At 38.2% G+C, this 14,549-nt stretch overlaps 1 protein-coding gene across 6 annotated transcripts in view; it reads left to right on the top strand.

Moving 5' to 3' along the window:
• Positions 1 to 14,549, top strand: part of RELN (reelin) — a 558,501-nt gene that overhangs the window by 532,642 nt on the left and 11,310 nt on the right. For all 6 annotated transcript variants that reach the window (NM_001206458.2, XM_005205336.5, XM_059885396.1 and 3 more), the window contains 10 exons: positions 1,225 to 1,400; positions 1,550 to 1,656; positions 2,747 to 2,989; positions 3,571 to 3,746; positions 6,768 to 6,841; positions 7,936 to 8,097; positions 8,828 to 8,985; positions 11,026 to 11,245; positions 13,167 to 13,364; positions 13,988 to 14,086. In NM_001206458.2, the coding sequence (NP_001193387.1) occupies positions 1,225 to 1,400; positions 1,550 to 1,656; positions 2,747 to 2,989; positions 3,571 to 3,746; positions 6,768 to 6,841; positions 7,936 to 8,097; positions 8,828 to 8,985; positions 11,026 to 11,245; positions 13,167 to 13,364; positions 13,988 to 14,086 (1,613 nt within the window). The remainder of the gene's footprint in view (positions 1 to 1,224; positions 1,401 to 1,549; positions 1,657 to 2,746; positions 2,990 to 3,570; positions 3,747 to 6,767; positions 6,842 to 7,935; positions 8,098 to 8,827; positions 8,986 to 11,025; positions 11,246 to 13,166; positions 13,365 to 13,987; positions 14,087 to 14,549) is intronic.

Here is a 14,549-nt window from a genome sequence, read left to right as displayed (position 1 = left end):
AATTGCATTTATTTGCTAACATCAGTGAGGTGAGGTAAGGCTAACATGTTGACCACATGTCTTTAACTATAGAGTTGATTATGTTCCAAATTTGAAGAGTGTCTATCTAAATCATCTGAACCATACAATAAGATAGCAACTAGACAGCCTACCTAAGAAGTGAAAAGGTATATAGTTTATCTGTAAACAACTACTACAGTTGTAACTATAACATATTGTTTTCATGACATATTTCTAGCACTAAAAAAAAACAAAAAGAAAAATGAAAAAAAAAAACTGCCTCAACCTAATGCAAAACTGTATTGTGGACAAAAAGAATGTCCTCTGGACAAAATGAATAGAAAATCAAGAGCTTGACTGTGATGCGAGGAAATGAAATAATTGAACATAAAATTAACCGTAATGAACCCTAATGTTTTATTTATCTATTATGTTTTGGAAATAGACTATTCCTGGTTGGTGGTCCTTTTTAGTTAAAAGGATAAATTGGAGACTCAGGGGAAATAGTTCATTCTAGATTTTGAGCTCTTCTCCCTATCATCCTGAATCTTGGCCCTGACAAACATGTGAAAAGTATTTTAAATTGCCTTCCAAGATTGTTTTCTTTTAACTTCATACAGAAAGGTTTGGTTTCAAGTGTCCCTGCCTAACCAAATAAGACATTTTAAGTTTGTTCTGTGTTGAAAGCTGAAGGGTCCTGGGTTCCTAAAATACTCTCCAAGGTGCAGGGAGTGGAGGGGGCACACATTTCCAAGGAGAATATGACAATCATTCAGGGAATACTGGGACAGGGGGAAGTGCTAAACCATCTGTTTTATCTTATTCCTTTAATTTTTTAAAATTTTTGTTCCTGTTTCATAATATCATAATAAATTACAAGAGTACTTTCCATCATATATAGATAAATATTTTGAGAGTATATGCTTAAGTAAGTTTTTACAAATATGAATATTACTAAACTCAACTTTACAATTGTTCTAAGATTCTTTCTAGATTTTAAATTCCAATAATTAAGCATTATTTAAGCAGTTTAAATGATCGTCAATAGATGATGGACAAGAATATTGTGGACGTATCATGTTGGGTTTCTTTTAATATCTTTCAGAAAAGCATTTGAAATCAGCTCTAATTTTTAAGGTCCAAGATGTAACTTTGTATTGTCTTAACTATCCCATAATTATTCTTCGAAGTTTTTACTTTTAAACGCATACCACTTACTTCCAGACTTTTCTGAAGGAACGCTTTGACAGTGAAGAAATCAAGCCTGATTTATGGATGTCCTTGGAAGGTGGAAGTACTTGTACTGAGTGTGGGATTCTTGCAGAGGACACTGCACTCTATTTTGGGGGATCCACAGTAAGACAAGCTATTACTCAAGATTTGGATCTCAGAGGGGCAAAGTAAGTCAATTTTTTTGGTATCTTTGTTACAACTTAGCAAATTGGCCCCCAGAGGAGAACACACCTATGAAAGAAGTTGTTATCCACGGCTTGAGTAGATAATTTGTTCTAACTAACTGTTCTGATGGCTAATTTGTGCTTGATTTCAGATTCCTGCAGTACTGGGGGCGCATTGGTAGTGAGAACAACATGACCTCCTGCCATCGGCCCATCTGCCGGAAGGAAGGCGTGCTGTTGGACTACTCTACAGACGGAGGCACGTTTCAGGGGTGAAAGCCATGCCTTGCAGCAGATTCCCAAATTCCATCCATTGCCCCTCAGAAAAGTCTCCGCAAAGCTTTGCTGACCTGGCAATGCAAACAGTGAAAGTCACAAAGAGAAAGCTATAGACCTTGGTTGCATTCCACCCATTACACATTCTATATTTGTAACTTCTGTGTTGTACAAAATATACCCAAAAAGGGAAAATAGAGAAATCACATTTAAAAAAAACTCCAAGCTTATGAATAAAGACAATAATCACGAGGCATAGCTGAAGCTTGATTATAAATGATACAATTAAGAAATAAATTTTTGCATAGTCTTCCAAGTAAAAGATAATTTTAAAAACATTTTTAAATGTTTTAAAAAGCTTTTGTGTGAACAAGCATATAATAAATGGTATAGAAAATCTATAAGAAAGCATTAGTAGTTGTTGGAAACTATAGTCAATTTGTGAGTCTGTCACACACTATGTTAACAAGATTTTGTTTCGTTATTTTGAAGTAGCTAGAACCAGATGAGTAGTACCATGAGGTCTTTAGAAAATCAGCATTAGGGGATAGGTATCATTCTTAATAACTGGCAGATAAATAGATGACCCTACCTTTAAAGTATTTTAGGAATTCAAAGATGTTTTCTTAAGTAATTTAAACATTCCACCTACTGTCTTATCAGTTGATGAGAGAAGCTTCATATTCGTCCAACAAATCACAAATTGCATAGAATTATAATCACTATATTTTAAAATACTAGGAGTATCTTATCTAGAAAGATTTAAAACACGGGTGTTTCTCATTATTTATGAGAAATAATGGATATAGGAATCAAGAACAAAACTTTAGAAGCAGAAAATTTAATTTTTACCTCAGTATTTTTATTTTTGCCCAAGTATTTCTAAATACCCTTCCCTTTATATCATCACTCTCATTTTGAAACAGTGTATGAATACTTACATTAAAGTCAGTGAAATCACTTCTCATGATATGGCTGAAGATCTCTTTGGAGAACTTGCAGTAACTTCAATATATTGGTGGTTTGTTGTGTTTTTTCCAGTATGTTACTATGTTGGTATATTTGTTTTATAGGAATTACTTGGACTTTGCTCCATGAGATGGATTATCAGAAATACATTTCAGTCAGACATGACTACATACTTCTTCCCGAGGAGGCTCTTACCAACACAACTCGACTCCGCTGGTGGCAGCCTTTTGTGATCAGCAATGGACTTGTGGTCTCCGGGGTAGAGCGTGCTCAGTGGGCACTAGACAACATTTTGATTGGTGGAGCGGAAATCAATCCCAGTCAGCTGGTTGACACTTTTGATGATGGTAAGAAACAAGACATTGAGCAATCTTCCCTGTGTATCTTTTGTCTGCTTATGTCTTTACATGAATTACTACATGAAAAGCATTTAGATGAGTGCCTACTGTATATTTACTGATCAACGAATGTTAGCTATTATTTTGCCTAATAGTTTATACATCTTCAAGGTTGACTGCTTGTTGAAATGTCAACAAAGAATTTAATAAATCCCATTAAAGACAAAATGTCTTGCTCTAAATATAATTTGAAATTTCAGCAGCCCCAAATAATTTCAGTTTCTTTAAGAATTTCTGTATGCAGAGATACATGTTTTATTGGTTTGAAAGTATTCCAGGAAAAATCTTGCAATGGTAAAAGTTACCCAGACTAGCAATTATATTTTAAAAGTTGGGTAATTGTTTACTAGCATTTAATAATCTTTTCTAGATTTGATTGCTATATATATATATTATACCAATTAAAGAAAATAAAAATCAATCTTAAAGGGTAAGCAAAGAGCTAGAGAATAGACATTCAAGTAGTTCAACAATAAACCAATTAATTTAAGAGAATAACATGCGGTATTACTTCCAATTTATCTTAACAGAAGGCACCTCCCATGAAGAAAACTGGAGTTTTTACCCTAATGCAGTGAGGACAGCAGGATTCTGTGGCAATCCATCCTTCCACCTCTACTGGCCAAATAAAAAGAAGGACAAGACTCACAATGCACTCTCCTCCAGAGAACTCATTATACAGCCAGGATATATGATGCAGTTTAAAGTAAGGGGAAGCGGCTCCTCCAGGCAGTATGGTGTTACATTTGGGGGAGGGAGTACAGAGAGAAAGCTTATTTGAACAACTATAAGGAAATGATTGATTTCATTCATTATAAGAGACTTTATTTTATGAATAAAAAATAGTTATCTTTCACAAAGGTCTTTATCTTATAGGATTATTTGAACACAGATATATTGAGACATAGAAAGACATGCAACTGTATTATATCTCAGATATGTAATCTTGACTTCACTTTTACAAACCTTGGAAATAAAAATCTCAAGTAGGCGCCTCCATCTGTCTCTTTCTTTGTCTCTATCCCTTTCTGTCTCTCTCTCCCACTAATTTCTCTACCACTTTCTCTTTATGCCTATTTCATACATCAAGCTTTGCTTCTTTATATGTCCTTTTTCATTCTTTCCATTTTTCTTTTCTCTCTGACTTCCAAACAGCAAACTTGTACATTAGCCCAATTGAAACCTCCCAAATCCTCAAAGATTTTAAAAAGACTCTCACTTCTTATTAATAAATGCATATTTTACTCGTATAGAAAAATGAAAGAGAAGGCACAGGAGGTAATTAGTAGACAAATTAGAGAGAAAGATAAAGCACTATCGATTAATGTCTTATTGCAGAAAACACTAAAAAGGGACATTACAGAAATGCAGTTTATTACTGGATCATTTTAAAGAGACAGATCAGTTGTTCTAATGCCCTTATTTAAAAAGATGTGCTACAATGACAGTTAACAGAAAGAATGCTTATTAGCATAAATAAAAATGTGTTCGTAGCTGGGAGAAGAGGGAAATGGGGAGTTAATATGTATAGGGTTTCAGTTTTGTAAGAAGAATTCCCAAGTTGAAAAAAAAAGGCAAATTTTCTGTTTTCCTCAGCTTTGTATTAAACTCTCCTTCAGAGACTGGAGGGTGAGGCAAGTCCCCCCGAATGCTACCACCCCCTCAGGACTATCCTTACCTTAGTGACATGAAGGACACTCAAAATCACATCCAGTGTTACACTACCCCTAATTCCAAGCCACGTCCTTTAAGAGTGAAGGCTTTTCCTCTCGGGCTTTTCCTCTCCCAGGCCCGCATCACATTCATATTTTTTATTAAGTTGGTTGGGGCCTCCTCTTTTGTTGCTTCTGTCAACCCAGAACTGAAGAGACTGACATTTTCTTCTCTAGCCAAGTCAATTTGTTCCTTTAAAAAAAAAAAAAAACTTGTCCCCAGAAATTTAAAAATTGAAGTGTCACTAAATCTACAACTTTAAAGTCACCATAGACTTTCTGAACACCACATGCAACTTTCCTCGTTTTTCGTTTTCTCTGTACTATTTGGCACACTTGTTCTTGTCTTCTCCAGCTGGTGAAATTCTCTTTCCCCTCAGCTTCTGGGTTCTCTGCTGCTTCTCCTCTTACCTTCTTAATAGTTATGTCTATCTCCTTTTTGGCTCTTCTTCCCTCAACCCTCTAAATATCAGCATTTCTTAGTACTTCTCCCAGGCTTTCCTCTCTCTTCATAGACATTCTCACTATTGAGAACTTCATTCATCCTCTGGCTTCAAGTATCATATCTTTAAGGGCAACTCTAAAATTTGCATATCCAACCTTGACTGGCTCATCAACATTTAATTCAGTACTTTTAATAGCCTGTATACTTTTCTACACATTTGAATTATTGGCACCTCAACTCAACATGTTGAATAGTGAACTTCCTATCTTCCCACTTCTGCCAACTCCTCTCTCTGATTTTCCTATTTCTCTTGATGGCATTGCCTCTCACTTATTCACCAGCTCTAAATTTTAATTTAGTCTTTGATTTATCATTTTTCACATCTAATTAGTTACTCCATCCTTTTAGTTCTAATTCCCTGTATTCCTGACACCCATCCCATCTCCTCTCTGCACGGTTACCACCTTCATTCTGGGCCTCATTAAATCAGTAGTCCACTGAGTAGTCTTTTCCTGTCTAATCTCTCTCCACTTCACATGTCTTCAGCAGCACAGATTGATCCTTACAAAGCATAGCTTTGATACATCATTCTACTGCTTATTGATGAATTCTTTTCTTTTTTTAATTGAAATATATTTGACATATGGCAATGTGTAAATTTAAGTCATACAGCATGTTGATTTGATACATTTATATATTATAATACAGTTGCCACAAAAGTGGTAGTTAGCACCTGTATCACATCACATAATTATTATTTCTGTTTGTAGCTGGAATAATTCAGCTCTCCAACTTCTGAAGAATTATTTTCTCACCCACTTAATCAGATTCAACCTCTCCTTCCTATGAAGCACCAAAGCATATTATTTTTTTCTGGTTTCCATTTCCACTGCTAGAATACACTTTGTATTCTCTCTCTGAAATCACAGTTGTTTATGGATAAGCATATAGTATGAAGTTTATAGCACCAACCTTCCCTAGTGTCAGCACTGAAATAGGACTTGTTCATTGAGCAGATGATTAGAACTTAAATTTGAATCACCAAGTCTTTATAGCATTTATGCACTGTCGATGATTCAAGCATTTAATTGCACATAATATGGAATACTTTTATCTACATGGAAGTGGAAAAAACTAGGAATAAATATTAAGTAATTAAAAATTACTATTTTTAATTACATATAAAAATGTAATGGTAGCATCAAGGAAGTTAGTAAATGAATGAAACTATCTTGAACCAGTGATACTTTGTTTCTTTCCATTAGTTCTCCTAATACTACTTTCCTTTTGACCAATTTATCTTCCCCAAATTTACAATTAGTATGTTATTACTAATTAGGTAAATATAAATAGTAATTTTTAACCTTAATTCTCATCTCCTTGCAAAATGGTATGACTTGTACAAAACTCAAAAGAACGCCTTCTTGGTGTCTGGCAGGCTGCTCTGTAAAAGCTTCTCCAAATACTTCTTGGTTACTTATATAGTCATAATGAGGAGAGATGGGAGTTCTGGTTAATGATAGGCATTATTTAATCTTGCTGACACATATCAATTATCTGTTTGTTTTAGATTGTGGTGGGTTGTGAAGCCACTTCTTGTGGTGACCTTCATTCCGTAATGTTGGAATACACTAAGGATGCAAGGTTTGTGAAATCACTTTTTACATTTCCTCCAAATGTGTATATACAATTCAAATGGTTGTCTGTTTTTAAGGCAACTGCTTACAGGGAAGCATTCTTATGTATTAGAAGTGGCAGTTAATTGTATGCATGTAAAAATGTTATTTGTATAAAATTCACAATGTATCTTATTTTCAATTTTTCCTTCAAACCAAGAAAAATCAATTTCATGCTAGGCTGCAGCCAACAGATTTTGTATTTTAAACTAAGACACTATATTTGTCCTCAAAGTAGAACTCTTTTTTATTTATGTTGTTTGTTTTCAACCAACCCTAATAAAAATATAAATCAGTGAAAGATCTGATTATGCTTTAGCTAAAGTCACATCCCCTAAAGCATAGTAGCACTGTTGACTATAAGTCTGACTTAGTGCAGTTACCTCTTTAGGGTGTCTGTAGGCCTGCCTCCCACCACCACTTTGAAAAATGAATTATAGTAAAGAAGGCAATGGCACCCCACTCCAGTACTCTTGCCTGGAAAATCCCACGGATGGAGGAGCCTGGTAGGCTGCAGTCCATGGGGTCGCTGGGAGTCAGATACGACTGAGCAACTTCACTTTCACTTCTCACTTTCATGCATTGGAGAAGGAAATGGCACCCCACTCCAGTGTTCTTGCCTGGAGAATCCCAGGGATGGGGGAGCCTGGTGGGCTGCCTTTATGGGGTCGAACAGAGTCGGACACGACTGAATCAACTTAGCAGCAGCAGTAGCAGCAGCAATAAAGTTTGGGTAGACAGAGAATTTTGTCAGTCAACTCCAGGTATAGTTCTTGTAGCAATATCAGGGAGAAGAAGCCACTAGAGTCAGCTCTGTACCTGCTATTATTTTATTCTGTCATCTGTAACTATGTTAATGTGCTTATAAAGAGTTAGGGTATATTTTATTTGAAATAATTTTCAATTTTTCTTTTTATTATATGTAATTATATATATGTACATGTGAAATTTATATTAAAATTTCTTAATTTAACCCAATCATCAAGCATTACCTTGACATGAGACAGATGTCTACTGCAGCCTCTGAAGAGCTATCTAATGCAACCTCTCTGGTTTTTGCAGGTCCGATTCCTGGCAGCTCGTTCAGACCCAATGCCTTCCTTCCTCTTCAAACAGCATTGGCTGCTCCCCCTTCCAGTTCCATGAAGCCACCATCTACAATGCTGTCAACAGCTCCAGCTGGAAGAGAATCACCATCCAGCTGCCTGATCATGTCTCCTCCAGGTAGGCTGCATACTTAGGTAAACTGTGTGGATGACCTGTGAGTATCTGCAGAGCTCATACAGTGACTCGACAGCAACTGATAAAAGGAGTCTAGACTTTTATTTATAGCCCTAGTCCCCTCTCCCCTCATCTCCCCGCTCTTCTCACTGCCCCATGCCCCTAAATGGAAACTCCATGTGCGCATAAGAAATAGGATTCTTCTTTGTAAACAATTCACAGACCTCAAATTTTCTTTTAATTAAATACCGCAGCACACACCAATCTCAGTCATAGCCCTTGAGTGAAAAACATCCCAAGACTTGGACTTGGCACCACAACTGCCCCAGTGTTTGATGCTCCCAGAGGCTCTGCTGTTCCCCCCACAACCAGTGCCCACTGGGGTGTGCCAGGCTGATCGGGTTATATTGAATTGCAGGGTAAATATAACGGAGCACAGTCTTCCTAGAGTAGCATTTATTTTCCCCAAAGGTTTGCAAATGACACACCACTGTAGGAAAAATGGATATGGGCTTATTATGGAATAGAACAGGAAATGCACATAAATTTTTGAGGAATTTTGGGGGTTTACTTCCAGAATCTGAGGGGTACAAGTTCACTCACTTCTGCCAATTGGATGCTTCGGGGGAAAGTTTTAGAAGCCCTTTTCTTGGAAATAGCCCCTATCTCCAGAGACTAGAGGCTGGACACACCCATGGGCAATAACAGCCTCCTGAATCCCTTCTGCTTTCAGTGCAACACAGTTCCGCTGGATCCAGAAGGGCGAAGAAACAGAGAAGCAGAGCTGGGCAATCGATCACGTGTACATCGGAGAGGCTTGCCCCAAGCTCTGCAGTGGGCACGGATACTGCACCACCGGTGCCGTCTGCATCTGCGATGAAAGTTTCCAAGGTCAGAATCCTGTTTTGTTGTTCTTGACCCAGGAGACTATAGGGTTCTCCTCATCTCAACATGTGTGCAAAGGCCACTAGGGAATGGATAGAAACTCTGGCCTGAGGGATTTGAGATAGATGATGCACTCTTTGATCATGACTTATTTACCTCGGGGATGAATTATGAAGGATAATTTTATGCTATATTCCTTGAATTTTTTAAAATGCAGATTTTATCCACCCCGCTAAGATATTCTATAGTACCTTACATTCTCCAACTTCCACATGAGTCCCTGCCCCAGCCTCTACCTTCCACACTTGATTTTTGCTCTGGGCCTCTCTCCTTCCCTGCCTGGCTGCCTGTCCCCAGACACTGGACCAATATTCTTTCTTCCTCGGCCTCTCCCAGGGGCAGGAGCCCCTGGCCTCCCAAGATGGAGCTGACAATTCAAAATGTTCTGTTTCCCAGGTCTCTTCGTCACATACACATACAGAAAAACCTTCATAACTCAAAAAATACACTTTTACTGCTTGAGTTTCTAGAGGCTGACGATGCATTTGGGGCAAAGTATCTACTCAACTGCTGAGATCCCAGGAGGTTGCTTTGTCAGTCCTGTTTGAAAGCCTGCAGCCCTGCTTTCCTTTGATGAAATGTTTCTCACAGGTTTCAGCCTCTATGTTACAAAGTTCACTGTATCCAATTACTATTACATCCTCAGAGCCTAATTCTTGACAAAGAGCAATGCACAGTAAACTTTTTTTTACTGAACCTTTACATTGCCTTATGCTTTACTGTTTACACAAGTATCCCCCCATGCATTCAGCAGAGTCATTTAGTACTTATGATACCCACCCCCATAAATTAACTATGGTTAATGTCACAGTTATCGCTTTATAGGTAAAGACACTGAGGGGAGCGTAAGTGACTTCCCTAATAGTACATGTCGGAAAGAAGACCAGAACCCCAGGTAGTTCTTTCCAGTCAGTCTCTATGTCTCTCAGAGATGAGAGATTTATCCAAAGAGGACCAGAATTAGCTTCTCCCGAGTGTACAATGCAAGAACCCATAGATTTGGACTCTGGAGTAGAATCTACTTAGCTTTCTTGATGGATGCTATTTCCTTGCCTCCAAATGAAATGAGTATGATAAATGTAGACTGCTGCACATCTCTGATGTTAGAAATTCTTAGCCGCTGTCTTCTTCCCCTGGTCGTCTTATTGCTGAGACCAGCTGGATCTGTCCATGTGTTAGCTAGAGAATTTGAACTTTTAGGCAAATGAACAACTCAGCTGTCTCACTAGGAGTCCTGGGTGTCTAGAATTTGCCTTTTTCTCTGATCCAGCAGAACTGTGAGCTTTTGATTTTGAGTTATTTTAGACATTGAGAAAAGTTGTGCTTTTCCAGTCAAGAAAAAATGTAGAGACATACACATTTGCTAAAGTAGTGCCTTCCTTAAATGCCTGTATTGCAGCTCTGTTATCTCTGAGAAACACTTCCAGTTTATCATTCCTGTATTTATTCCAGCTTCATTGTGGAATATTTTGTATGTACTCAGTATTATGCTAGGTACTAGAATCCAACAATGAATAAAATATAGACTCTGTTCTCAAGAATCAACTATGAGAGCTAGAGGGAGAACAAGAACATGACTTCTTTCCTGCTATTTTCTTATCATGCTAGGGAAAAATAAATTATGTTGCCTCTCATGCCAGGGTGAGAGCTCCCTTCTAAGACCCATGGCTGGTAACCATGCAAGCCCAGCCAGACGCTGTGTTTTTTTTAACAATGGGCTTACACCAGTACTAAGTACATTAGCACCTACCTATTTTAGTAAATATCAACTCAAAGATAATATGACTTTTTAGCAACATAAGCCAATAATTGCTGAAATAAAAGAGAAATATTTATCTCTAGGAATCTATATCTGCTTGGTATTTTGTCATTCTTACAAGTAAATCTGACATTGATCGGATTAAATGTGAAATTGAATGCTTGTTCATAATCTTTGATGATTCTGCTTGTTCCAGCTAATTTTTGCAACTATTCATTTCCCTCTAGGCGATGACTGCTCTATTTTCAGTCATGACCTTCCCAGTTACATTAAAGATAATTTTGAGTCGGCAAGAGTCACTGAGGCAAACTGGGAAACTATTCAAGGTGGAGTGATAGGAAGTGGCTGTGGGCAGCTGGCACCCTATGCCCATGGGGACTCGCTCTATTTTAATGGCTGTCAGATAAGGCAAGCGGCCACCAAACCTCTGGATCTCACTCGAGCAAGGTAAAAAACTCCTGTGTTGTAGTTCAGATACAGAATCAGTCACAAGCACATCACTGTCCATTGTTAGATATGATCATGAATTTCATGGCACAGGTGTCACTAAGCAGCAGAAACTTAATATCAGCTGAATTTGGTATGAGAAAGTATATGTTTTCACAACTCAGAATTATGATTTGCTTAAATTTAGTATAGAGTTACCTTGTGAGTGGTGGTAACATAGGCATAAGCTTAGAGAAATGGCCAAATATAAAAAATAGAGAAGTGTATCACAGTAACACAGTGCTATAGGTCAGTTGTATATCAATAAAGTTGAAAAAGTAAATAATTGGTTATGAATAATCTATATAGATAATTTAATGTGGACCATATGCAACCACGTAAATACAAATATGAGTGTGAAGATTTATAGTAATGAAGCATACATAGTCCTATATTTAGCATGCTGCTACTGCTAAGTCACTTCAGTCATGTCCGACCCTGTGCAACCCATAGACGGCAGCCCACCAGGCTCCCCCGTCCCTGGAATTTTCCAGGCAAGAACATTAGAGTGAGTTGCCATTTCCTTCTCCAATGCATGAAAGTGAAAAGTGAAAGTGAAGTCGCTCAGTCGTGTCCGACTCTTAGCCACCCCATGGACTGCAGCCCACCAGGCTCCTCCGTCCATGGAATTTTCCAGGCAAGAGTACTGGAGTTGGGTGCCGTTGCCTTCTCCATATTTAGCATGCTGCTGCTGCTGCTAAGTCGCTTCAGTTGTGTCCGACTCTGTGCGACCCCATAGACAGCAGCCCACCAGGCTCCCCCGTCCCTGGGATTCTCCAGGCAAGAACACTGGAGTAGGTTGCCATCTCCTTCTACATTTTTAGCATATGTAGCTACAAATGGAAATGGAAGATTGATGGTTGGATAAATGGGAACTTTAAAAGTTCACACAGTTTAGGAACTGCATGCTAATGTAGAATAGAGAAGACAAAGGAAAAGAGACCCAGGAGGGTTGAATTTTTTTCCCCACCTGCCCTTCCAGCTCTGCCCCTAAGCCAGAGCAAACACAGCTTTTTGTCTGCCATACAAGTAACTTTGCTTTAAATTGATTAGTGCATTTACAGGTTTAAGTCTAGCAGTTTATTTGACCACCTATTAATCACTCTGTTAATCACTCAGGAATTTTATTAATCACTTTAGGAATCTTATAAAGATAGATTTCCTGTGTTTAAAAACTATATCTTCTAAGGGCAAGGATGCCTGTGAGAAGCACATCAAACACAACAGCAGACATGGTCCAGAGCCTGCATGTCTAACTCAGTTTTCCCTCTTCTCTGATCTCCAAACATCTTTTCCTAAAATAAACATGATTTATCCTTGTCCAGATTCTGTTCAGCTTGAAGCTATTTATAAAAAGCATATAGCATAGAGGCACAGTTCTTGAGTCACTAGCCTATTGTGTTCTCCCTTTGCCTGGCCAAGAAGTAAAGCCATTCTTTCCTTCTCCATCATAAAAAGCATATAGAGTAAATAGTATGGCTTTATTTCTTTTCTCTTCCATGTCCTCAGCTGCCTATTTGGCTGATATCACCTTGAAGAAAACAGAAGGTGTTTCAGGAGAAATGTTCTAAAAAGATTTCTAACATCAAAGGAAGAAAAAAGATCTTTGAAAGTCAGAATTGTTTTCTCTGTGTAGAACACCAGCCTTCCAAGCTTATTTTTCATATGTATGATGTAAAAGATAGTATAAATAAATTTTGTTATTTATATGACTTAGTCATAAGACTGGATGCTTCTATTTTTACCATATTATGAACTTGAAAATTACAGAACTTAGAAACAAGAAAGATAAAAAAAATAAAGTATAACTCCTTGAATACTACCTGACTTTTGTTTAAAAATGAATTCTCCTGTGGTTTGTTTGTTGTTTTTTTTTTTTCAGCAAAATCATGTTTGTTTTGCAAATTGGGAGCACATCACAGACAGACAGCTGCAACAGTGACCTGAGTGGCCCCCACGCCGTGGACAAGGCCGTGCTGCTGCAGTACAGTGTCAACAATGGGATCACCTGGCATGTCATCGCACAGCACCAGCCAAAGGACTTCACCCAAGCTCAGAGGGTGTCCTATAACGTCCCCCTGTAAGTGCCCAGAAAGGAAAATCAACAGTGTGTGATGAAGTTATTTGAACAAACACCACAAAGTCAGTGGTGGCAGAACCAAGACTAACTAATCCAGATATCCAAAGTTGTGTTACTGTTTCCTGTTGGGACAACTGACAAAACTTGGAGCCAGGAATAAGAGCAAGAGGGAACAGAGAAAAACAATTAAATACCAAGGTGCTTTGTGCATATTTCCCTCCCAGTAATGTGTTTCTAGTCCTTTAGAAGACAACATTTTAAATCTCTTGCTGGGTACACTGATTTGAGAATTTGCTGAGGATAGGTAGGTTTGTCAGTTTTGCCTGGCATGATACCCTAGTGTCTAGCATCTAACCCATCACACAGAAGGTACATCCCATTTGTTGACTGAAGATGCAGCTCTTCCAGGTCCTAGTGGAACAAGGGGAAGAAATGAGAGAAATGTAGAAGGATTGCAAATCCTTGAGTAGCCAATAAAATGTGTTGCTGCTTAGAAGAATACTGTGACCTAAGCAAATCTAAATTCCATACCCAAAGTTCTGTTGATTTAGAGTAGCCTATTGTATTTACCAGAAAGTTCTCTCGTTTCTAGTGTTTGACCTGTCTTCTTATCTGCAACCTAGGGAGGCACGGATGAAAGGAGTTTTATTGCGCTGGTGGCAGCCACGCCACAATGGAACAGGTCATGATCAATGGGCTTTGGACCATGTGGAGGTCGTGCTGTGAGTATCTGATATATAACATCTCATGTCCATTTCAGAAAGGTTTGAAATTCCTTTGATATGGCATGCTCCTTAATTCAGTAAGAATTGTTCCTGATGAGAAACCCCTACAGGATCACTTTGGCTTCCACTCTTCCACAACTGCAAACTATAGCTCTAGTCAACAAGTGATATTACAAGGCCCCGAGTATAACTTAATGTACCTTAGAAAACTTCAGTAAGTAACAGTTTATATAACAGTTTGACAATATTAATTCAATGAGATCAAACGGAAGTCTCCAGGTAAATGAGATCAGTGCCTTCATGAAGTCTGGGTTGCCTTATAAAATGGAATGACATCCTGAAAAGAAAAAGGATCTGTGCTGGTCGATGTGCAGAGAATCACTAGTTCATGTGCCTGATTACAAACACCTGTCCAAGCCACAGATGCCCGGGGCATTCTTCCATTTAGTGACATGGTCAA

This window comes from Bos taurus, chromosome 4 (assembly GCF_002263795.3).
Source record: "Bos taurus isolate L1 Dominette 01449 registration number 42190680 breed Hereford chromosome 4, ARS-UCD2.0, whole genome shotgun sequence".
Lineage (NCBI taxonomy): Eukaryota > Metazoa > Chordata > Mammalia > Artiodactyla > Bovidae > Bos > Bos taurus.
The sequence above is the reverse complement of the archived record's forward strand: the minus strand, read 5'-3'. Positions and strand labels throughout refer to the sequence as shown.